Source organism: Haliaeetus albicilla, chromosome 27 (genome assembly GCF_947461875.1).
Source record: "Haliaeetus albicilla chromosome 27, bHalAlb1.1, whole genome shotgun sequence".
Lineage (NCBI taxonomy): Eukaryota > Metazoa > Chordata > Aves > Accipitriformes > Accipitridae > Haliaeetus > Haliaeetus albicilla.
In genome coordinates, this window is record NC_091509.1 from 10,242,814 (window position 1) to 10,266,635 (window position 23,822).

Below are 23,822 nucleotides of genomic sequence, written 5' to 3' on the forward strand. Positions count from 1 at the left end.
AAACCTCTCTCTCCATCAACAGCCTTAACTTTTAAATGGCCAGACATATGTAAAACCACCTACCCCTCTCCTGGTTCCAGTCATGCGAGGTGGAATATTTAATAAGTCTGACATCAGGGGACAAGTTTGTCTTTCTTTTTTACGGGAGACAATTTTTTTGGAGACAAATTCCCCATTCGCAGTCTGTGAGCTGGCAACTACTAAACAATCCATAAGAAACGTAAGGATGATGGAGGGCGAAATGACAGTTGATAATAAAGCAACCTCAGCCTGAGCAGACGTGGGTACCTGGAGAAGGGCTGGTGCTGCTGTAGCTCTGCTGGGGAGGACAGGAGGCAGTGCCTGCGCTGGGGCTGCGTCCTCCTAGGCTGCCTCTTCTCCTCCCTCCACCAACGTCTGTCCCCGGGTGCTTGTCCTCGCAGGCTGGCGTGGCTGCTGGCTCTGTGTACGTTTTGGGTTTTCCTCTCAAGCGCGCACAGCCACGGTGCTCCTCGAGCCAGACGGGCGTTTGATGGGGTTGTGTCCTCTGCTCTTCAGCATCGTCTGACGTCTCCTCTGACTCCTCGTGGGAGGGGGTCTCGGAGTGCTGGGCCACCTCAATCCTCTCTCTGCAGGCCACAGAATTGTGACAGAAATTTCATCATTTTCTTTTAACTGTTTTTTTAAAAATCCTATTTCTAATGAAAATTTTCCACTGGGTTCTTTTCTCCTGCAAAGAAGTTTTGGAATAAAAAGAGCTGCTTGGAAAGCAGAAATACATCTCCTGCCTCCTGCCACTCCCCCCCCCCCAGTGCTGCAAGGAGCCAGCTTCTCAGCTCACAGCACCCTGGGGCGGTCAGGTGTTTGTCCTTCTGCACTGCAGGAGGCACTGGCTGCTGCTGCCGGGGGGGTTGGGACCACACCACTGAAACCAGAGAAAAGATTCTGGTACAAACTGGCAGAAGAGAGGGAAGCCTCAGTGCAGGGGAGCTGTGTGGAGGCAGCTGAGGGCTGGGGACACCAGCGTCACGTCTCCCACCAGGCAGCATGGAGAGTGCTGGACACTGGGCCATGCTGGCTTTATAGCCCTTCTTCCCATAAGTGCCCCCTGCCAGGAGGGAGGGTGACACAGACTCCTTCCCTTCCTCATCCCTGCTAGAGCGCATGGATGAACTTGCTGGGAAAATGCAAGCAGCAAGGAGCCAAGCCCTGGCACGTGGCTGTGCAGAAACCTCCTGAAGCTCCAAAGAGCCCGGCGGCTGCTCGGCGACCTGTGCTCAGCCCAGCAGGAGCGAGGTCCGTGCAGCCGTGTACGATGTGCGAGCTACGCTGAGCTGTAACCCCGGCTGCGTAGGAGCCCTCGCTGGGCTTCGTAATTTATATGCATATGAGTCTGTATATATTTCCATGAGTACTGCATCTCCGCGTGAATAAGGATAACTATATGCAACTGTGAATAAAAGAGCTGAGTGAATCATTCATCATGGATTATTGATAGGATTAATTTTACCTCTTTTTCTGCTCTCAAGATGCCCACGAGCCCCCCTGAATTTATTTTCCCTCTTTTATTAAGTATTTTTGAAGATGAACTAGATTAAAGCCAAGTAATTTTTCTCCTCTTTGCTTGGTTGAATGAGATGTTTGTAGTCAGGTTAACCACAGCAAATTCTCCCAGAAAGCGAGTCTATTCTGGCATCTCAGCCTAGAAGCTTCAAAATCTTTTCCCCTGAATGTTCACAAACGTAAAGTGCAGTCATGGGGATCTCAGAGGAAAACGAGCTCAAAGCAGGGGACAAGCAGAAATGAAGGGGGTTTACAAGCTAGCTGGAATGAACGACTGCCAGCTGGGTCAGGCAGGGCTGCGCTCGGCTGCTGGGGTGGTGGGGGAAGGACTGCGGGCGTGCAAGCTCAGCTCGGCAGGTTCAATGCACACGCATTACGAGGCTGTTTGAGCTCCTCTTTCTGCCAGTAAAGAGAAATCAGCTCCTCCATGGACTCTTCAGGCACAGTCCTGAGCCTCTGCACTGCCTGTGCTGGCCTTCAGGGCGGATCGCAAGTAAGAAGAAACAAATTCTTGGCGCTGAAGGACCTCTGAAGGGTGGAGGGCAGAGCTGGCCTCCGCTGGCAGCCAGTGGGTTGCACCCTTGCCCATTCCTAGCAGAGAAAGGACACCTTCCTCTGCAGGGCTCTCTGGTGGGTTTCCTTGTGGCATCAGTGTGAGATCTCAGTGACACACACTCATGACATCAGAGCGCGTACCCAGCACATTTAGGACATAAACCAGCAGAGCAATCCTGGGCTTAGCAGTCCTGCCAAAGCAAGGGAGGAAGTTAGTGTGGATCAGGTTATTCTCTGCCATTTCTCATGTCTATCTCTTTTCGCGTAGGGCAACTGCCTGGGAATACAACCTGCTCTTCACAGATTTGAAGCCCAATGCATGGTTGAGTAAAGGCAGGAGCTGGTTCCCCAGCAGTTTTGGCAAATGCTGGCTGATGCTCAGTCTTCTGCGCATGCTTCATGCCAAGAGCTTTATAAGCCCGGTGTGTTCAGTCAAGCTGTTCATATGCAGAAAGTTAACCTGGCTCCCTTTCCCACCCCGGAGCAATTGAAATTCAGCTCCACAGGAGCAGCAGCCTGCTGGGGCCTCCCACGCTGTTGCCCCTCGGAAGACTTGTCTTTGCACACACAGACCTCTGCTTGCATGGAGGTCCCCATGTTCGCACAAACCGAAAAGCTGGCAGCGTGAACGCCCATAACCATCGCACGCAAAGTGCTGGAGCTCCTGGGAATCAAACGCTCACTCCAACTCATTCAAACCAATTTGATTCACACTGGTTTTGCACATCAGCTCTTCTCCAGACAGGACCTTGTGGATCCTGTCTGCGGGCATTTGTACATCCCATTATTCAGTGTGACAAGCACGTCCTGTCGTGTCTCAGTGTGGCTTCCCCTTGGCCAGCCGCACGCCACCCGGCACCTCCCCGGATGATTTTATGCAAACAGGCCGACAATTGTTCCCTTGCAGATGGCTTCGAACTGCGCTGGGGACCAAGGCTGGTGTTTCCATGGCAGCATGTAGACGATTCCACTTGTGAGCAGCCCTACTATTAAAATACAAACAAAAATAAACCTGGAGAGTGACTTTTTCCTTCCCACCCCTTGGCCTTTGGGGAGCCTTCATCCTCTGCTCCATGCCGGAAACCTCGGGCCGCCGCTGTGGCTTTTCCCACCGAGTTTCCCTGGGGCTGCTGGAGCTGCGTGAACAGTAGGAGTGGTGTTTGGGGCATCACATGCCGATGCCATGCTGCACAGCCTCAGAAACACAGCCAGGTCAGCTCAGGTCAGCACTGAGATGGGAGCCCGCTGGAGTCAAGGCCATTTAGCAAGCGGGAGGCTGGTCCCAGCGGAGAGGAGAGCCAGCAGCCTTGCACTGCTCTGGGGTGCCCCTGGCTACCCAGGAAGGAAAATCAAGGCCCCTCTTGGAGATGGAAAACCTATTTCCAAGTCCTTTACTCGCTCAGTGAAGCAACATTATTTCTGGCTGTTAATTCCCCAACAAAAATCTTCAAAAACAAAAGAAAAAAGGAGACTTCTTTATTCAGAGCTGTTCAAAGAGAGAACAGACTGGAGCCTGCAGGTGGTTTGCAAACCCTTTCTGGCAATTGCATGCTTGATTAGCACACAGTTACAGTCAGTGTTTGCCCAAGTGCAGTAAGTGTGTGAGCCCGTGGCCAGCCTCCTGTGCCCTGGCAGCCACGATGGCTGGGACTTCCCAGAATGGTTTTTTTCCAGGATGACGCTCAGTGATCTGCAGCAGCTCAGCAGAACAAAAGTTAAACTAGAGCTGCCCATCTCAGAGCTGTGATACCCATATGTTCCAGCTGGGCTTTGACAAGACGGACACATGGCTAGCCCTCCTCCATGGCTAGGACTGAAAGCCACGGCTGGGATTTGCAGAACTAGCTCGGGCTCTAATAAATGCAGAATACTATCAAGTATTTTCACTTCCAAGAAAAAAATACTAGAAATTCCCCACCCAAATTTAACTCACCTGTTGTGCCACATTCAATCTTCAACCATTTTCACTTCTCCTTTCTGCAGTTTCCACACTGGTTTTGGCAAAATACACTGCAACATTCTTACAGCCTTGAAGGGAAATTCATTATGCAGCTTCCCAAACACAGCAGATATTTAAAGCCAAATAATGGGCACAGTAGGCCAGGCCAGGCGTGGAAGGGCTCTGCAAGACGAAATCACCGTTCACCAGCAGCAGCTGCTGTGCTTCCTCTTTGAGGCCACACACAGTGAGTTATTTGCATGAACACAGTTTCTAGGGTGAAAAAAGAGAAAAAATAGAAGAAAAGAAAGAAATGGCTGCCTGTGGTCTAGCCACAGCAGCCTAAAGCATCCCAGCAGTATTCAGCCCAGTTATTGTAGTGCTTGGGGAATAGAAGTGGTCCATCTAATCCCATACCTTATCTCAATAGTGGCTCTAGTGGATACCTACGGAAGAGGTTAAGAGGGAGTTGAGCATGTAGGCTCAGGCAAGCATACTGCGTCCCCAGGACGCTCTCCAAGCCTCCAGTGTCCTGCGGTTAAAGAAGTCCCTCAGCCAGAGAGGACACCCCTGCCTCAATTAATTGTTCTTCCATTAATTCCTCCCACCACATTACGAACACATTTTTGTCATCTAGGTGTCTGCATTAATTACCCCTTGTGTGAAGCACCCTTTTGCATATCTGGAGTGTACCACATGCCTGCTTCAGCTGGTGCTTTCTACTCCTTGTGTGGAAAGAAGCAGGGAACAGTCCTTCCCTGCTCACATAAACGCACAGGCACTCCCAGGGGCTCCTCCTGAAGCTAATGCTTTAATACTCACTAATGCTCCTGTTTCCTTCAGCAGTGCTTGCATAGATCTTGACAGGTGTAAGAGCCTATAAACAGGTATATATCTTGGCTGGAGAGGTGGGAGATGCTTATGCAGGTAGTTAGAAAGCAGTATTAGTAGCAGGCCTGCCCACACGCTCCAGGGAAGCACTCTTAGGAGCTCGCCTCACCAACAAAGCATCAAGACCTCCAGTCTAACATTTTCTTTGCAAATATTCATTTCTCCCAATCTGCACATGAAGGTGCAAGCTGCGTGCCTCCGTTCTCTGCAATGCAGCCAGAGGAGCAAGTCTCCTTTCCTTTAAATGTTACCTGCTCGGCATCGTCTGCTGCAACTGCTGCTGCAGGCACCTTCTCACCCGCTGCAGGGACCTTACTACCCACTGGGCTCTTCCCTCCGCGCTGGCTGAGCTGCCTCTTCCCCACGGCAAAGGGTGAGACGTTCCCTTCCCGCGAGTGGACCACAGGGAGGAATGACCCCATTGCTTTCGAGGCACGGTGGCCTGGACAGGTAGGGGTGGAAGGAAGCATGGTGTGAGGTGAGCACGGGACCTGAGTAAACACGGATGGCTCCGGCGTGTCTGCAACAGCTCATGCAAATGCCACCAGCCCCTAACGTTTGACTGACCTAAGCCATGGCTGCTCACCTCCCAGATCTCAAGTCCTCCCTCTTCCCAAACGCACCACACCAAGCGTAATTCAGCAGTGGCGTTAGCTCCCTTTGGTCCGCACCAGGATGGCAAAGGGCACGTGGGAAGGTTGCACCCTCTGTCACCCTTGGCTGCCCCACCGAAGGGCATCCCCCGCTCAGTGCCGCGGACTGTACTCATCCTCCAGCCGGTCTCTGCGGGCAGGGAGCTGAAACCAGCCCGGCCGCAGCGGTGGCACACACGGGGACAGCTGAGCACGGCACAGACCCGGCTCTTCCCAACGCTCTCAACCCTGCAGCGGCAGATCTGCCAGCGCGCCGTGTGGCTCAGGCCACGGCTGCCTTGGCATCATGGTTGGGGGAACCACAGAGTCTCCTCAAAACTGGTGTCCAGCCTCCTGCAGCAGCTCCAGGCCAGGGGCTAGGGCAGCCTCGACAGCTTCTATCCGTGTGAAACAATAATGCCATCCAGTGGCTGGTGAGCCCACACTCCCCTCGGCACATCACCGCAACAGGGTCAACTTTTCCCTGCCTCGATTTTGGCTTTTTCGTTTATTTTTGGCATACTACCTCGTCTCAAAATAACTACCCTCCAGACTCAAGTACCCACAGTAAATATTCTGTGCCCAAGTGCTCTCCCACCAGTACACGCACCAAGCGGAGCAGCCCCGTCCCCCACAAGCTGCCCTGTGCCCACACGCTGCCCACCGGCTCGCAGGGCAGAGCGGTGGTGGCAGGTGGTTGGCACTTGGCACTGCCAACACTTGCATTTAGAGTAAATATTGATTTGGAAGAGAGGGCCAGCATTTCTTGGAAGTTCTTTTCTTTAAAAAAAAAAATTAGCCTAACATAGAAAAGCGACAAACAGATTCCTTGGCAAGGATGGTTTGAAATGGAAACAACTTTGAGATGTCAGCATTCACCACTGTTATTTCTCCTTTGCTTTATTGAACTTTAGTATCTGTTATCCATTACCTGCTTTGTGAGTCTCAGCTGCTATCTGGTTTGGCATGTATTTTACAATACTTTTAATCTTGTCTCTGCTTTCTAAAGAAACCACAATTGTACCTGCTGAAACACACTTCTCAGTCACTAAAGAAAGAAAAATAAGAAAATATTTTCTTCTTGTTGGATTCTCTTTTCTCAGCCTTTAGGCTTAAAAAAGCACCTTTTCTGTACTTTTTTCCATAACTATGTGGGCTGTATACTTTTTTTTAAAGATGCAACAGCTATCTTCATGGACTTTAGTGATTCCCAGGAGCTGGGGCACCCACTAAAGAGCCCCAAAACTGCAAGACCTGACAAAAATGCAGGATTTTGCCATAGAGGCCAAGGGCAGCAAGTGATCAGAGCTGCTCCAGTGCAGCTGGAACCAGAGCCCAGCTTCATGCTCATGCTCTTAAGCTCACCTCCTCCGTGTCTCACGTTTTTTTAGACCAAGCAAATGAAGCTCATTTCAGTTCCTCTCCCTGCCTTGCCTCCCACCCTGCTTTGAGACTTTTCCTAATTTCCTGAAAGCCAAGAATCTCGGAGGCTTTCCTTGCTGCCAAACATCGGGGCACAAAGCTCTCTGCTCCTATTTTGCCCATCATGATAACACCATGCCACCTGCCCGCCTGAGCTGAGGCCCTGCCCTCGCCGTCCCTGTGCCGCATCTCTGATGGCTGCTAGAAACTGGGATTACAAGCTGTTAGGGGTGCATTGAAAAACAATTTCTCCTCCTCACCTTTTTTCAGTGATGACAGCACCAAGGAAAAGAGTTTCTCTCGAAGTTTCTGAGACGCGTATTATCACTAGAAAAAAAATCAGAAACCGCATCATTTAGCTGTGCTCACAACACCAGCCTCTGCCTTAAGCCCTCTGTGGAACATCATTTGCCTTCACAGCTCGATTTGATACCAGCTGCAGATTATTTGGGCTATCATTCACCTCTTCTGCTATCCTCCATTTGTGCCAGCGTGATATGTCTGCCACCCCCACAGATCACGGCAAGCTGTCACCTCCTGATTGTCACACTCGGTGCAAGCAGAGCTACCCGTGCCAAGGTGCTCACTGGTTTCTCCAGCTCTGGTAATAAGGTCCCCACGGTCAGGAGTCCTGTCAACTTTCCTCTGCTGTCCTTTTCATTGAAATTGAGGTATTCTTGGGCAAACAGCCTGCAAAGGAGGAGACAATACCAATGTATCAGAGATAGAAGGTTTGGTGGCACTTCTGAAATGTCTCCAAATCCTTGTCCCGCTCAGGTGGACCATGACTGTCACCTTGTAACATTGGCCTTGTCCCCAGGGAAGGACCCTGGGGAGTCCCCTCAGTTATCCGTGCAGCTGAGCATCCAATCTCCTCTACGGTTTGCTTCCTTAATTATTTTTAATCTTGACTATTATCATTGTTGTTATTATTATTACTAACAAGTACTGCAAACTCTCAAAGGACATTATAACGTGCACTAATTAGCCAGCCAGATGGCGGCTGCCAAGAAGGCAGCACGGAGCCCAGTGCTCCCCAGGCTGCCATGTGTGTCCATGTCCGCCCCCTCCCCTCCTGCCCCCTCCTCACTTCCCTCAGTCCCGCTGGCACAGGCTTCCCCGCTTGGACTGTTCAAATTGTAATCGCCAGCAGCTGAGCCAGTTCATTAGCTGATAGCTGGGCTGTCTCGGGTGGCCAGGCAGCGTGTGTCCCCTCCTCAGGAGCTGCTCTGGCTCTGCTAGACCAGCAGAGCTCTGGTCTTCCCTGATTCTCCCTGACCTTTATTTTTCCAACTTAGCGTCACATCGATGGTTTTCCTAGGTGGGTTACTCTTCCCCTAACACACTGTATCTAACCAGGAACTGGCCCGTGGCTGTCATGACAAACCCACATCACAGTCTGGCAACACTACTTTCCTCTTTGCTAAGCAATCCCTGGGGAAGCGGCAACGTCTGACCCTTCAAGCCAGGGCAGGGAACTGCCTTCTTTAAAAGAACGTGCAAAACTGTTTTTCAGCCAGACTCATCATTCCTGCATGGAGCTGGAAGAACTATGGAGCTGTTTTCCCCAGTGAGGTCTCCTAAGAGCTAGTGAGATGTGAGCCTCTAAGTGACTAATGGCACGTCAAGAAGCAGAGCACCCCACTTGTAACTAGGAGGGAGCATCACCAGGCGAGTGGGGCGGATCGTCATTTCCTAGGCAATGACCGAGGGCACCATTATTTGTCACTAAAGAGCCTTGGAGGGGCAGCACGGGGCCCTGGGCTTGCAGTGATGAGTAAAATGGAGGTGCTTTGATCTGCCTCCCCTTCCTGACAGACTTTCTGATTAAAAGGCAGAAAATGATCAGACACAAAGTGGAGCAAATTGACTCCATCCGATTCCTCTCCAGGCAAGGATGAATAAAGGGCAAAGAGTACAGCTAGTTCAATAGCAAAATGGCAATTGCAGAAAGATTTCCCAATCACCAGGCTGACTTCACTATTTTGTAGGAGATCACAGAGACCAGCAGCTACTGCTGCTACTTGTGAGTATCCTGGACACTGCAAGAACTTTGCCCAAAGTAATTTTCCTCTTCAGCTCATTTCATCTCTGTCCTTCCTCCTTTTCCTTCCTTCCATGAGAGCTGACAGCTTCTCCCTTTGGAGTGGCATTGGTCCCTATGGGAACCAGGATGTGGCTGTTACTGGTAGAGCAGTGCGGATGGTGGGGTAATGGCGCAACTTTCCCTTTCTCCCTACCTGCAGCCAGCCTGGGGTGTGCAATGAGCTGGGACCCCCTGGGTATGTCCAGCCATGAGTTATCCTCTCTGCTTTCGGCACCTGTCTCAGTCGGGATGAAGCTCCCATCCTCTCTCTTCATCAGTGCCACAGGATGCTACCATTCCCATTTACTTCTGCATCACCTGAGCAAGGTGAGATGATTCTCCTTGTGTCTATCTTTCCAAAGTGGCCATCTTCCAGTTTTTAGGTACAATTACCTGCATGTGTCAGCCGCTAATTTGTCTGGGCAAATGGTTGTTGAGTGCTCAGGAAAGCACCTACCATGGGGTGTGTAACACAAAGGTTGTTATGCCTGCGGCAGAATGGGCAGGCTCTTTGCACCATTTACTCCCTAGACACCCGCTGGGGATGCCTACATTAGACTTGTCCCCCTGGACCTCTTCTATAGCCATGGGAAAAGACAGGCTCCCCCCAAGGGCTCCGAACTCCCCTCTAGAGAAACAACTCCATGTCTGGAGAAACATCTGTGTCTTGATCAGGAGGGTTTGAGAAAGTGAATTTCCATTGCATGTCTAAAATTGGAGGATGTGGCTATGCCCCAGACATTGTCGCAGCCTCAGCGCCACTGCCCAGCCTGACACAGCCAGGATGCGGGAAGCAGGAACCTGCTGCAGCGCTGGCTCCTCCAGCAGACACAAGGAAGCATTTCTCAGCCTCTCCAGGAAGCTGCTCTGCTTCTTTAGACATTAATGTTAATCACTCATGCAACTGCCCTTATCGCTCCAGGTGCTGCCGAGATAAGAGGTGCCACTCATGCTGTTAATGTAAATCTGCTCTCCTTTGGATGAGACGCTGTTTGTAAGCAGGGGAGAAGGGGATTGCTGGGAGCCCAGCCGCTGCTGATGGACAGCTGTCACCGCAGCTTCTCCAGTGCTCTCAGGGGTGCTGGGTGGCTGATTAAACTGAGGATACTGAGCCGTATCATTAAAAAAAGACTGAAATATCCTGTTTTCACAAGAACATCGCTAGAAAAGCCCCATCTTTTAGATTCACTGTGGAAAAAACAAATTGACCCCACTCCCAGTCAAGTAATATGGGGGATTTTGCATCTCAAAAGCTGCTGTGTCTCTTCCCCTTGCTGTTCCTGGCCACTGAAAATCTGGAAATGCTACCAAAAATGTCACTTGCAAAGCTGTCTGGTTTGAGCCCTGGCAGTTCTCTTCAGGGATGTGAATCTCATCGCTTCCATTTTACAGCAGGTGGAGGGAGGGAAAGAACTCAAGGCAAATAGGGTTTGGATGCTCAGTAATTTGCCAAGGATGGAGCAGGGAACAGAGTGCTGCGGTCCCGTCCCCCCTCCCCAGGCTCTCACCTTCACAGCAGGGTCCAAACTTCGTGGAGGGGCTTGGAGACATGGGGGCTGGAGGCTCTTTTCCATGTGACTGTAGCAGGGAAAGACCCCAGGCTTTGCTGGCAAATTATCACAGCCCTGTCAAGCTGAAAACTCTGCCTGGGGAACCTGAGTCAGAGAGCTGGGGCTTGGAAGTGGTGCGGCAGCATTGTGCCTGGGTGAACACCTGCAAGGTTGGGCATGCAAGTGCATGTGCATGAGTGTGTACCTGGGCTGGTGTGCCTGGGTATCCATACCTGTGCACACTGCCAGCTCAGCAAAGGCAGCGTCCTTTGCCAGCAACATCGTTTATTTGATTGCACAACAGAAATCATACCCAGCCTTCAGTCTGCAGTTATCACAGTTGGAAGGAGACTACATCTAGGAGGAAATACCTGTGAAAGCAGGCTATTGTTTATGACAAGGGCTTTATTGTGCTTTATAGTGCCCCAGAGCAAACTTCTAAGAGGAGAATACGCACTTCCTAAGCAGACATGTGGCGCTCAGGTTAGTAGTAAACTTGGTGTGTGCAATAAAAATTTGGCACAGCTAGTGCAACAGCCAGGGCCAAAGAAGACCTGTCCTCCTACGTCTCCCTCTCTTTCTCTTGAGCACACAGCTCGAGTGGGGTGTGTGGGGCCCAAGCCCTGGTCTGGCTCTGTCCCAGCTCTGCACACAGCTTTGGACACACTTGCCCACAATCACCATCTGATAGTTGTGACTTGGATTTTTCTTTCATATTGCCAGGGCATCATCTGTGGTGATACCTCTACACAGAGTACACACACAGCACCCAGGGCACTTTGTACTAGAGGGTAGGGGTGAGTGGCAGAAAAAGGAAGGGATTTTTATCCAGTGGCTGAGGAATGGTTTCTGATGTGGCTATCCCATGACTTTGAATGTTTTAGACCAGGATTTTAGGCTGAGGGGTGCATGCCCCTTACTCAGTGGAAGAATTTGGAAGCTGCCATGAATGTGGAAGAGCAAAGCCTTTCTTCTGAGAAACACAAGTAAAAATATGGCACAGCAAACCCATAAAGCAATCCAGAGCAGCAAGCCTGTAGGTGAGCACACAGACACCCACACAGCTCAGCCTGGCAAGCTCGCAGGGAGTCAGGGGAGAAGAGGGCCCAGCAGAGTCCCTGGATTGTGCTGAACCCCTTGGGAGCTTTTCACCTGCAGCTGGACTATGTTAGCCCAAGGCACTGTCCGGTGATTCCTTTGTCACCAGGCTATCTCCAGTGAGGCATTAATGCTGGCCCTAACCTTTTCTTCCCCAGGAAATCCAGTGCCATCACCTGCAGCTAGTTCTCTGCTTTCTCTTTTCAACTCAGTTTTGTCTGCTAGGGAAAGCTTACATGGGTAAACCCTATGCACATGCTGGCAGCACACTAACTGCTTTACTGCAGTTATAGATCTGCAGAAGCAGCTTCTTGCTATTATACAGAGTGTGTGTTTCCAGGAACAGGGAATGGAAGTGAGGAGAACAGCCCTCCATGCAGCAATCAGTGTCTCATACGCTTTCTAGAAGGGGAAGCTAACACGTATCAGCCACGACAACCTTTATTCCTTAAACTTCCCCAGAGGGAGCATTTCAAAGCATCAAAAGGATTTAAACCTGTCCGGCTGCTGCTGAGGCATAATTAACAGTTGCACAGTCAGCTCCAACTGCAGCTGACAAAGCCTTAGCAGCAATCCTCTATTTATCACACTCCTGGAGTATTTATAGATCCACAGCAAGGCAGGGGGGAGAGAGAGCAGGAGAATAAGAGGTGAGCTGCTTACCAGGAGGGATAACATTTGCTTTCAGCTGCATGGCATTTCCTTGGCCCATGGTGAAGCTTTAGGGGACAGGCACACGAGATGCCCTGGGGTGCAGCGTGTCGGCAGTGGGACAGAGCGGCGGGTCCTCTCGGGTGGGAGATGTGGTGGGTCACCCCCTCAGCTGAGATGTTAAGGCCCTTTGCGGGGGGGACTCGGGCTGTTGCAGTTGGGTGCTGGGGGCAGACGAGCGCCCTGTGCCCTCACCAGGGAATTGGCCCACAGTTGTGGTCCATTCCTGCTCACATCTGCCTCCACCAGGAGATGCAGGTGGTGAGAGGCCAGCCTCATCTCCAATGACACTGATTATAAACTGACCTTGGACTGTGTCATTTGTCCTTCCTCATCTCTCCTCTGTGTCATTTACAACCCAGGGCCTCTTCCCAGGAACTGATATAAAAATAGCAATTATCCTTGAGCTACCTTGGTGATCTGTGGGGAACAGAGGAATGCTGGGTCATGGGGATGTGGAGCCGACGGGCTGGGCGATCTGGGCAAGCAGCCTGTGCAAGAACTGCCAGCGAGATCCCAGCTGCTCTGGGCTGGAGAAGAAGGAAAGGAGGTACTCCTTTCCAAGGGAAGGCATCCCATAAAAACTGCCAGGTATCTCTTTGGCATTTTCACAGCTCTCCCAGCTCTGAGCAGAAACTGCTCATATAAACAGCCATTTCCCATCGCAGAGGGCTGTGGGAACCACCGCTCTGACAGTAATCTCATCTGCGCTATCTTGCACCAGGCTGTGCCCAGGAATTATCAGCACTGGTTTTATTTTCTGCTGTGGCTTTATGACCCCACTGAGATCATAAATGCATCTAAAGTCTAACCAAAACAATTTAATTTTCTCAATAAACGGTCTTATAAAGGAAGTTACGGCAACACAATTCCAAAGGGGAAGGAAGGTCATAATCCTTGTAGGTAACAAGACTTTCCTTCTCCACTGACTTGCTGTTCAGACACAAAACTGCCCCATTACTCATTGCTCCACAGCTGATGCAACCTCCCTGGGGAGTTGCCTCATGCTGCGGTGGCCTGCGAGGACCGTTGGAGAGAGGTGCCGTAGCTCCCAGGAGCTGCACCCCGCTGGCACCCGCACCCAGGGCATGCCAAGCACGCCTGTCCGTCCAGCCCTGCAAGGCTTGTACTGGCCTCTTCAGTCAATTTAGCGTCATCTGACACTCACAACCTTGTTCCAAGAACCTGCAGGCAGCTGGGCGTACCATGCTCTTTAATCCATTTGAAATAATCTTTTGACCACAAGAAGAGATTTTCCTGAGCAGAGCCAGTAGGATTCCTTTTCCATGCACTTTATTTACAATAGTTTCCTGTCCCTGGGCTCCCGAGTGACTGCCAAAGCTAGAGTTCTCTTCACCGGGATATCTTTGGTGCCTCATCTTGGATGAGGCCAAGGGAATAGTCACATATTAAATATGCAATGTAGAAGGTGTTTTTACAGATGGAGTTCACGAAGAAAAGCTATTCTGGTACTTAGCAATGCTGCAGAGCCTCACAGCTCAGAGCAAGGACTCACCCCTGGGATGCAGAGCCAGCAGGACACTGCTTTTGCCAGCCCAGCAGAAAGGACAGGTCCCCATGTCCGCTTCGGAGCCAAGGCTCCCTCCAGCTGTATGCCTGGCAGTGCTGCAGGGGCAAGGCAACCCTGCCCCACCGCTACGAGTGATAGCGCTGTGTCTCCAGCTGCTGTCAGGATCCAGCTGCGCATGTGGAAGGTAGCACAGATCCTGCTAAACACTGGGAGAACTGTGGCCATTACAAGCTGTGACACAGGTGTTCCTGATTTACAGTTTATGAAGAGCAGCTGGTGATCTCAGATGCCTTTTGGCGGGAGGAAATCTGTCATTTCAGCCATGGAAGTCACATAAACTCCAGTCTGTAAATAACAGCAGAGGAAAGTGCCTCTCCTCCCCTGCAGCAGACTGTCCTGAGCCACACACAGAGCCTGAGCAAGAACCATCAGCTGAACAAACTCCCACCAGTTTTCCGAAACTTTGTTTGTTTTTAAGGGAAGTGCTTTACCGTTGCCAGGTTTGTTGCTGTTGTTTTGTGGCCATCAAGGGGGCTATGAAACTCTGTGCCGTAGGGTGTTTGGAAAATAAATAAGCCTCTGCACTCCATTTCCCGCATTGACTCAGAGTGGCTGTGGGGGAAGAGAAGGGCAGTCCAAAATAAAGGTGGCAAAAGATGAATATATGTTAGTGAGCGGGACTGGTGGTTCTCATCCCAGTGCAATCAGGCCATAGCCCCCACTGCTGCACATCTCAGGAGGTGGGTGAGTGGCCTTGCTGTCTGGTGCCTAAAGATGCCTCGGGGTGTGCATTTGTCCACGATGCAATTTTCAAGGGACTGCACCACAAGAGAGGATGCTGGCATCTTCTCTTTCCCTAGTTATTCTGTGTTGGGCCACTATAGGCACACTGGAGTTACACGTAACAAGCTCCAGTTCCATTTGTGAACCTTCCTGGTGGGACCGAGCCGGCTTGCAGCCCCTTTGCTGTCTGGGGGTGCAGACCTGGAGCTGCACAGCCAAGAGGCACAGCACAGGGGAGCTGCTCACCTTCACGCCCGGCCTCGGAGGCTGGGGCCATGCCTCCCCGTGGGCAGGTGGGAAGCATGGCCAGGGCTCCTCGGAGGAGCGGATGGCAAACCTTGCCTACAGCTCCTCTCTCCTTTGACCTTAGCGTCCCGCCTCGACCCTCCCTCTCCCCAAAAAAGCAGTCGGATGGTGGTTAATGCCAGGGTGCCACGGGGAACAAGATTTTCAGGCATAAAGCTCGGGTCACTCGCGGACCTCTGGGGATAAACCCCTGCAAAGCCTCCTCCCGTGATTGCCGTTGCGGCGGTGATACGTGTTGCTGCCCCAAGGCCTGCGGCAGCCCCTGTAACGCAGCAGGACGGGGGTGTCCCTCGCTGCTGGCCCTTACGTGGGGCCCAAGCCGCGTCCGAATGTCACCGGGTCAGTGGGGGACACGGCTCACCTCTCGCTTTTTCGCACACCCTGGCAGCCGAGCGGTCTCTTGACGGTGGGTGAGCTCCCAGGGGCTCCCCGAGCCTCAGCAAAGGGGGGCTCGATCGGCCGGGCACCCTCCGAGCCAGCCCCGCCCGGGGAGCAGCTCTGGCTGGCGGGGGGGGAGCGGGGGCCGGTCCCCCCGCGGCCGGGAAGCGCCGGTCGGGGCGGCGCAGCGCGGCTCACTCGTGCCCCCCAGTGCCCACGCGAGACACGGGGCCGGGCGGGAGCGGGGCAGGGAGGCCCGGCCGGCGCTGGCGGGGTGACTCCGGCCGCGGGGTGCTCCGTGGGGAAAGCTTGCGTGGCGGAGGGGGGGGGGTGTTTAATGGAAGTTGCTGGCGGGAGCCGGGCGTCCCACCTCCCTGCACGGCATCTCTTGCCGTCACAGCCCTTTTCAAAACGGAGAAGCGTTAAAAGCCATCCAGCCTCTTCGCCGACAGGACAGACCTTGAAACGCCTCTCGGGTTATTTACCTGTTGGCAATCTCTCTTGAAATGCACGCCGTCCCCAGACCTTTTGCCCCATGCCTGCTGCTGACAGTTCATTAAAGCCTTTCTGGCATGCTCTGACTGCACAAAGACTTAAAACTGCTCTCAAGTACGTACCAAGCCCAGCCCCATTAGAAACCATTCCTCACACGCAGGTCTACAAAGACGCCTGGAAGTTCAGGTCTTCAGGGTCCAGGACAGCATCCTTTTTCTCCTTGCTCTCCCGCTGCACGTGGTACCGCCGTTCGGCAAACCGCACTGCATCGTGGACGCTGTGGAAAGCCAGCTGACCACCGCTGTCTGCCCCACCAGCCCAGCCTCCCTCCCGGAGCCGGTGGCGGATGGAAGGGTTGCAGTTGGCCAGGAGCACCTGGACGCCAATCTCCTTGTAGTCATGACGTATCTCCTTTAGCACAGAGAGACCCACAGTATCTATGAACTGCATTGCCCCACACTCAAGGATTAAGGTGTGCGTATCTATGGAGGGAGGACAGGCATCTGCTGGAGGCTTCTCAGTCCTTTGCTTGGCAGGTTTCAGGCAGTCAAGCCTGGTGCCGAAAAAGGTCTTGCTGTTGCCTGCATCTGTATTTGCCTGGGCCTTCCCCCTTTGGTGCTTAGCAGCCAGCAGGATAGGATTTACCCCAGTTTTCTGGTAGAGAACTGTCTTGAAATAGTCCTTGTTGGCATAGTAGAGAGATGACTCGAAGCGGAAGATTTTGATGTTGGCAATACTGCCGAGCTGCTTGTAAGTGGACTGGTCCTCATAGATTTCTGTGTTGCTGACCTTGCCCAGGAGCGTGGCCCTGGGTCTCTGTGTGCGGAAGATGATGCAGAGCAGAGCGAAGCAGACGCCCACAAGGAGCCCAATCTCTGTGGTGATCAGTGTGGAGGACAGCATGGTTGTCCACCACACCACCGTGTCCAGCTTGCTGAGCTGCCACATGCGGGGGATATCATGGAACTTCCTCAGGCCCCCCCGCAGGTTGACAATGGTGACCACCCCCAGGATGGAGGTCTGCAGCGAGTAGAAGAGTGGGGCGATCCACAGCAGCACTAGCAGCAGCACCAGGGAGGTGACCAGGCCAGACACCTGGGTCTGGGTCCCCGTGGACTCCTTCAGCAGAGTCTTGGTCAGGGCTGCAGAGCTGGCAAAGCAGTAGAAGAAAGAAGGGATCAGGTTGCACATGCCAATGGCAATCATCTCTTGGTTGGCACGGACAGCGTAGCCGTGCTTTTTGCCAAAGATTTCCGCCAGGGAGACAGTCATTGCAAAACCAATAACAGCAATGGGCAGAGCATCAACTGCCAGGCTGGAAAACAGGTTTATATCTGGTAGAGTGGGTTTCCTGAAACCAGTGGGGATATCCCCACAAACAGCAGACTTGTATCGCTCTTCGAAGTTAAAGTAGTAAGATATTACTGTGGCTACAATGACCACCAGCAGCTCTATGGGGAATGGGGCCTTCATCTTCTCCTTATACCGGTCATTGATCTCTTTGACAGGCACTATGACAGCCAAAGCAACCAGGCTGGTGACCAGGTCACAGATGTTGGTGTTCTGGATGTATCTGAAAAGGTCAACCCACGTCAGGAGGAAGGACCCCACCCCTTCGTGACGAGGTATTTTCAGTCCCAGGAGATACTTCATCTGGGAGGTGATAATGGTGAGGCTGGAGCCGGTCACAAAGCCACTGAGCAGAGGTTCTGACAGGTAGACAGCCACGAAACCCAGCTGTAAAACCCCCAGCAGGATCTGAAAAGCAAGCCAGCGATACCTTTAGCATTGATGAGAAGGGCTGGGAGAGGTGGCTGGCAACTTATGTCAGTTTGCTTCTACTTTAGCAGCTCTGGCTATTCTGTCTGCTGAGCATTCAGTGCGAGGCAGAGGAATTTGTTTTCAGTAGTAAATCTAGGATATGGAAAACTAAAGAGACCTGCCTGTAAGACTCATCTGTGGCTAGAGATGCCATACAAAGAAGCCTATATGGTCCCTGCTTCTGTCTCCTTACAAGCAATAAGGGTGCATAGCTAACACTGAAATTCCAGGCAGCAGCCACATCAAAGCAGCTGTTCACTTTGATGGCACAAAACCCATGCGATCCACTGAATTTTAGTTGTCCCAGTGAAAGAGCCTGAAATTGTTCAGTGACAGCTAAGCCTAGGCAGTGGGGACATTGCCAGGGAGCGTGGCCTTAGAAAGAGTCCCTGCTGATGGCAGGGTCCTTGAAGACTGCTCTTGCCAGCCCCAAACCTGCTCTAACCTGCACCAGGAGCCAGACCAGCTCCAGGACTGGTGTGGTGGGAAGGTGGCTCACAGTTCCCTCTCCTCCCCTGCTGTGTCTAATCCTAAAGGATGTTTCAGACACATCCAAGGACACGGCCTATCACACGGCGGGGAAGAAAACCCCACATTCAGCCATGTTTGGGAGTTTCTAAATCACTACATTTGATTCAAGGGTGTCGAAGACTACTCACGTCGGGAAAGGTTTCTCATGACTTGCAGGTCTGAACCAAGACTGCAGCAGAGAGTTCTTTAGCTCAGAGAAGTCCCTAGCAGGGAAAGGATGGAGAGGAAACAGCACGACAGCGAACATTTGTACCTGGTAAAGGCCAACCAGAAAGCTTAAGGAAAGGGCCACAGTGATGGCATAGCAGCTCCTGTCACAGGCTCCTGTCCCGTTACTGAAGGAGGTGGAGTTGCCCACCAGTGAAGAGGCAGAGTTGTCGCCGCTGTACCCTGCTAGCTGGAGGTGCCGGTTCACAGACTGCCCAATCATCAGACAGAGGATGCCGAAGGAGCCCACGAAGTTATGGCGTGACGTGGCCATAGCGACGTAGATGATATTGCAGAAGAAGTTGGTGTAGATTCCGTAGATGGGATCCTGGCTGGCTAAGAGGGAGTAGGAGATGGACTGAGGGATGGCAACTATCCCCACCAGGAGCCCAGATACGACGTCCCCAAGCAACTGCGCCTTGATGTTGTAACGGGGAAGCCAGTCCAGCACTGGGAACAGCTGACAGAAGAAGGTGATGATGGTTTGATGATTGCATGTGCAGACCTCTCTGGCTTTCTTTAGGATGAGATCCTTGGTGCTGAAGTCTGCGGGCTCATACTCCTCCAATTTGACATGTACAAAATTGGCAGGACTCTCTTCTGGTGTTAGGGAGCTCAGCACCTCTTTGCTCTGTCCTGACTTCTGGCTTGACGTGTCCTCCATTGCACCCGGAGAGCTAAGGCGGGAGAGCAGGCAGCCATGAGGTGTTACAGTCACATCATGTGCTTTGCTTAGCTCCAGGGCTCATGCAGATTGCATGGATAAATAAATAAAGGAAAATAATCTCAGACAAATCAAACAGAAAAGCACCTTCCCGTGGTGCCGGTTGATTTGTTTTCAGTTATGGACCTGATTAACCACAACCCTGAGACCACGGTTTAAATTGCATTCACACTGGCACAGATGCCCACATCAGGGACAGAGCTACAGAGAGCCCTGTGCTCCTTCCTAACATACCTCTTGTTTTGAAACAGGACAGCAGAATGGGTTAAGATCAGACAATACTATTTCACTGAAACTAATGTTTCTTGATGACACTTCCACTTAAGCAACAACTATTTTGAAAACCTTGAGATATTCCAAGTGATGCCTTAGGAACCTAACACATGGCTAAGGGAGGTAATTTGCAAAATAATTTTTCCTTTAACATTTCAAAATTTTAAATTACATTGTTGGCTTGCATCAAACAGGTCCATGACAGGGGGTCCTATCTGCAGAATGAAAGCATCCTACTTTTTCAGTCTGATTAAGTAACATACATATTTTCCAGAGCTACTCCAAGTTTTTCAGTCAAAATGCAGCTGTAACAAACACACCTTTTTGTCAAAACTGAACAGTACACACAGAAAAAAATTCTCCTGATGGGAGACCTAGAGTGGCTGCATTCAGAAAATGAACTGGGATGATGAGAAATCCCATTCCCCTGCCCTACAGGTTCATTTCACATCACTAGTCCCAATCCAAATCTCTTACTTCTGGCTGCAAGGAGATACACTGGGTGTTTTCTCACTACCTGGAGCTTCTCCCCTGTGGACAGACCTGTCTCCTCACCTCACAGCACACCCTGAACAGAGAAAGCACAAGGCTAACAACTGCAAACCTGTTTCCTTTGCCTTCCTTCTGGACCATGTGCCGCTTCCCTTGAGGAGAGATCTGAGCTACTCAGCCAAGCGATCGGCCCTTTTATCTCACTCCAGCCGACGAAGACGGTGCAGCCGGCCAAACAGAGCTGTATTTTGAAAACAAACACTGTTCTGGGAGAGTATTTTTGATCAAAACTTGTTCTGGCCATTAAGAATGATTGAAGGGATTTAGAGAAGTGGTCCTGCCAGGTAACAGTATTGCTGGTATCTGGAGATGTGTTTGCTAAACAAGGGGAACAATGCGAAGAAATCTTCCTGCGTGTGCTATTGCTCTGCCGCTCCCTGAACTGAGAGCGCATCATTGCCTGAGTCCTGCCGAGCTTCTCCACTCAGGTTTTCATCTATTCTGGAAAGCTTTCATTCCAAAAAAACAATCAAAAAGCAAAACTTGTTCCAGAATGACTTTTCTTTCCTGGTAGCTTTTCCACCAGCGTGCTGCCACCAGCCCCCTGTGCTCTGCTCAGCCGCCTGCCCGGCTGCTCCCCGCGGACCTCCACCTCTGCTCGGCCCCACTGCTCTCACCCGCTTCCACGGAGCCAGCGGCGCTGGGCTTCACGGGAACTTTGTACACACAGGTCCGCGCTGACAGCAAAGGTGTGGTGACACAGGTTGTTTCTAGGTAGATAGAAGAACTCGATGTGCGTCAAATCTGCACAACTCACGCTTTGCACGTGCCTTTTGGAGACTGTAGCACAAATAACAAGGGATTTTGCTTTGCAGAAGTAAGCACAATTTGGCAAAAAGCGCAGGGTTGCATTTCTTTTGTAGGTAAAGGTGAACAATTGCATTAGTGGGCAGGAAAAATGTCTCATCATCCTGAATTGAAACAGCAGCCTCATAAATACCAGCTGCAACTTTTCTGCCCTCGTGATCCATGCCAACAACCTACACCAGACCTCTCAGCACACACTCCCAGCTGCCAGTCTCACCTTATTCTCCTCTCCTTTTCCATCTCTTTTCCATCGATCTAGTCTCTGAGATTTTGCTGGATGTGCCGTTGCCCCGTGGAGCAGGACAAACTCCTGGCAGTCAGGAAGCTTGGCCTCTGCTCCTGGCACTGACTGTGTTCTGGGCTTGGGAAGGGGGCTGAGAGCCCACAGCGTTTGGAGAGATGGTGTGAGGTATGGAGAGATGATTTAGATGCTAGGGAGACACCCTGAGAGAAGAGAACGGGAAGATGAGCATCCTGAGCTACATTTATCTCATCAGTGGAAGTCTGTATCTCAGCAATTAGAAGTAAATAAATAAGAAACATCAGTGCTCTCTGGCAGCAGGAAAAAATGAGAGCACATGGCAGCGGAGACAGCTGCTCAATGTATTTATCTATTTATATAAATTCTTTATTCTCTGCCATTTCTCCACAGCTCATTTATTTTCAGGTACATCTGTTGATAGCTCCCCTTTCCCTTTCCCTTCTTTCAGTAATGGACTGTATCTCTCCTTAGCCTTGTCATTCCTCCTGTCCTTAAAAGATGAACCCTTCATATGCTTTATAATCCTTCCTAGTCAAAACTCATCTTGTGTCTTGGCCTGTCTGATGTTGTCTCTACTCACTCATTTTCCTTTTCCATCTTCTTCTTCAGCAAATGACCCAAATTTCCATTTTCTGTATGATTCCTTCACCTTGAAATTCAGTCACTGAAGAACTGGTGACTCAGTCATTGAAAAGCTGGCCAGGCTGGTCTTTTAAGTCAGCTTGTTTGCTGGGATGAAACACATCTGAGTACAATCCATTTTTGGGTTTTGATCTTATTTAGGAAGCATTCATTTCCAGTTCTGGATCCCTGATCTGTCCACCATGAAAATGGGACAAAGCACTTTTCCCATTTGTGACAGTACCTAGGCTACCTTTAACTTCCACCCTGCCTTCACCACCTGCTGCTGCTTTTCCTTCCAACTTCCATCTTCACTTATATATTCTGGAACTCTTTTGTTTGTTATTATTTCCTTTACTAACTGATGTAGTTTGGTAAGCCTTGATACAGCCATGCTTTTCCACCTCTCCCAAGCATAAGTTTTGGTGAGCAGTTCTTTTTTCCATTTCTTCTGTCTCCATGCCTCCCCTGCCATCCTTTGTAAATGTGACTATCCTTTCAATTAAGTCTGAAGCCTTCCCTACAATTTTTCCCCCTTTCTTGTGTGCAAATTCCAGTTGCTTTTGTATACTCAACTTAAAAATCTTCCATACTTTCCCTGGAATTATGTTCTCGAGCTCCTTGTCCCAGCTGGCTTCCCTGTGCATTCAGTTCTCTGTGCTGACCTCTTTGAAACAGCAAACCTTCATGCTATGGCAGCTTCCACATGGTCCTTTCTGTGCTGGAAATTCACTCTGTAGACACTGAGGACAGGCAATTTTATGTTCTCCATCCTGGCAGAGAGGAGGTAAGAACATACTTGGTGACACTGAACACTGCGTACGTCTCTGAAATTACTGTTACTGTATGAGGTGAGGCAAGGGCAGAAACTGCAAACATTTCACATTTGCTCTAGAGAATGTATAGCACACAGCTTAAAAAAAGAAACCCACAACAGAACCTCATGTGACCTTGAGCTGGCTAAGGCTGCACTGCCTTCCAAATGCAAGGTCACTACAGCAAACTGCTGAAACTCTTTGTTTTCAAATGCCTCTTCAAGGGTTGTTCTTTATTGCCACTATAAACTCACTTAACTGTTTAGCTCCATTCTGGGCAAGGCTGGATTGGACAGACGGTATTATCTCGAACGACGCAAGTGTAGACAGGATGTTGCCTGCCAGTAATGTGGCACCCTCTGGTTTTAAGACAAGCGGAAAGCATGAAATCCAAATTTTTCATTTATGGCATAGCATGTGAGCAATGTAACATCCATCTATGCAACAGCCATTGCAGCCAGCTAGAAACAGAGCAGTGGAAACCCAAGCTCCAGGTACAAGGAAAATGTAGTAGCGGGCTATTTTGGTTTTCTATCCTAAGTAGAAAAAAATTTATGAACTTGTCTGTGTCCATGATTGTTACCCAGGCATTTTGCAATGGGTAAGTGTAGCGAATTCAAGTCTCTGCTGCTGTGTCAGTGCATCACCTGTGTTTAACAGGATGACCTGGCATCTCCAGTTTTCTTTGGAACAGCGCTAACTGCACTGTACAAGGATTTTTGACTTGCCTTAAGGCTTGTAAATACACTTATGACTACTTGGCTCCTGGAAGCCTTTCAAGTAGCATCCCACATGTCTTGGTTCCATAAAGGGACCAGCCCAGCTTAGTACACGGCTGCACCCCACTGCTCCGCAGCTACTTAGATCGCATGCAACTTTATTTACAAAAAAGGCAAGTGAGCCAGGTAATGGTGCCAGGTATCTAAGACATGCTCTTCATTCCCTTCAGGTATGGGACTTGACAGTCTTTTCAGATGGCTGCTGGTTCAGTTCCACTTGGAAATGAATTTTCAACCTGTAGACATCTGCAGAACATCACCATTCTTTAAGGGAAAAAGAAGGAAAAGGAGGCAAGCCCAGAACTGGTCCCACTGCTGAGATATGGCAAAATGCAACAAAAGCACCTGAGGACAAAAAAGCTGAATAGAACCTCTCTGATGGTTTCATGGAAAGCAATTATTCACATTTCTGCAAGAGGTAACACCAGAGAATGTGGAAGCAGTACAGTAGGTCATGGCTGGAAATAAAAGGTTTTGGAGCCTCCTGTTATTCTGCAGGGCAGTTTATGCT

General features: G+C 50.7%; 1 protein-coding gene across 1 annotated transcript; it reads right to left on the reverse strand.

The window, feature by feature from the left end:
* Positions 1–644: 644 nt before the first annotated feature.
* On the reverse strand, positions 645–23,822 carry LOC104312770 (sulfate transporter). Its single transcript, XM_069772332.1, has 5 exons — positions 18,525–23,822; positions 13,943–17,677; positions 7,242–7,671; positions 4,031–4,309; positions 645–3,948 (listed from the first exon to the last, which is right to left on the reverse strand). The coding sequence occupies exons 1-2, from the start codon at positions 19,140–19,142 to the stop codon at positions 16,082–16,084; spliced, it is 2,214 nt and encodes a 737-aa protein (XP_069628433.1). The 5' UTR covers positions 19,143–23,822; the 3' UTR covers positions 645–3,948; positions 4,031–4,309; positions 7,242–7,671; positions 13,943–16,081.

What these genes read in the sequence shown, in the direction of transcription:
- LOC104312770 (XM_069772332.1), bottom strand. Translation starts at nt 19,142, where the DNA reads ATGGAGGACACGTCAAGCCAGAAGTCAGGACAGAGCAAAGAGGTGCTG. An exon ending in TTCTGGTTGGCCTTTACCAG is followed by an intron (nt 17,678 to 18,524) that starts GTACAAATGTTC and finishes CTTGCTTTTCAG; the next exon opens with ATCCTGCTGGGGGTTTTACA.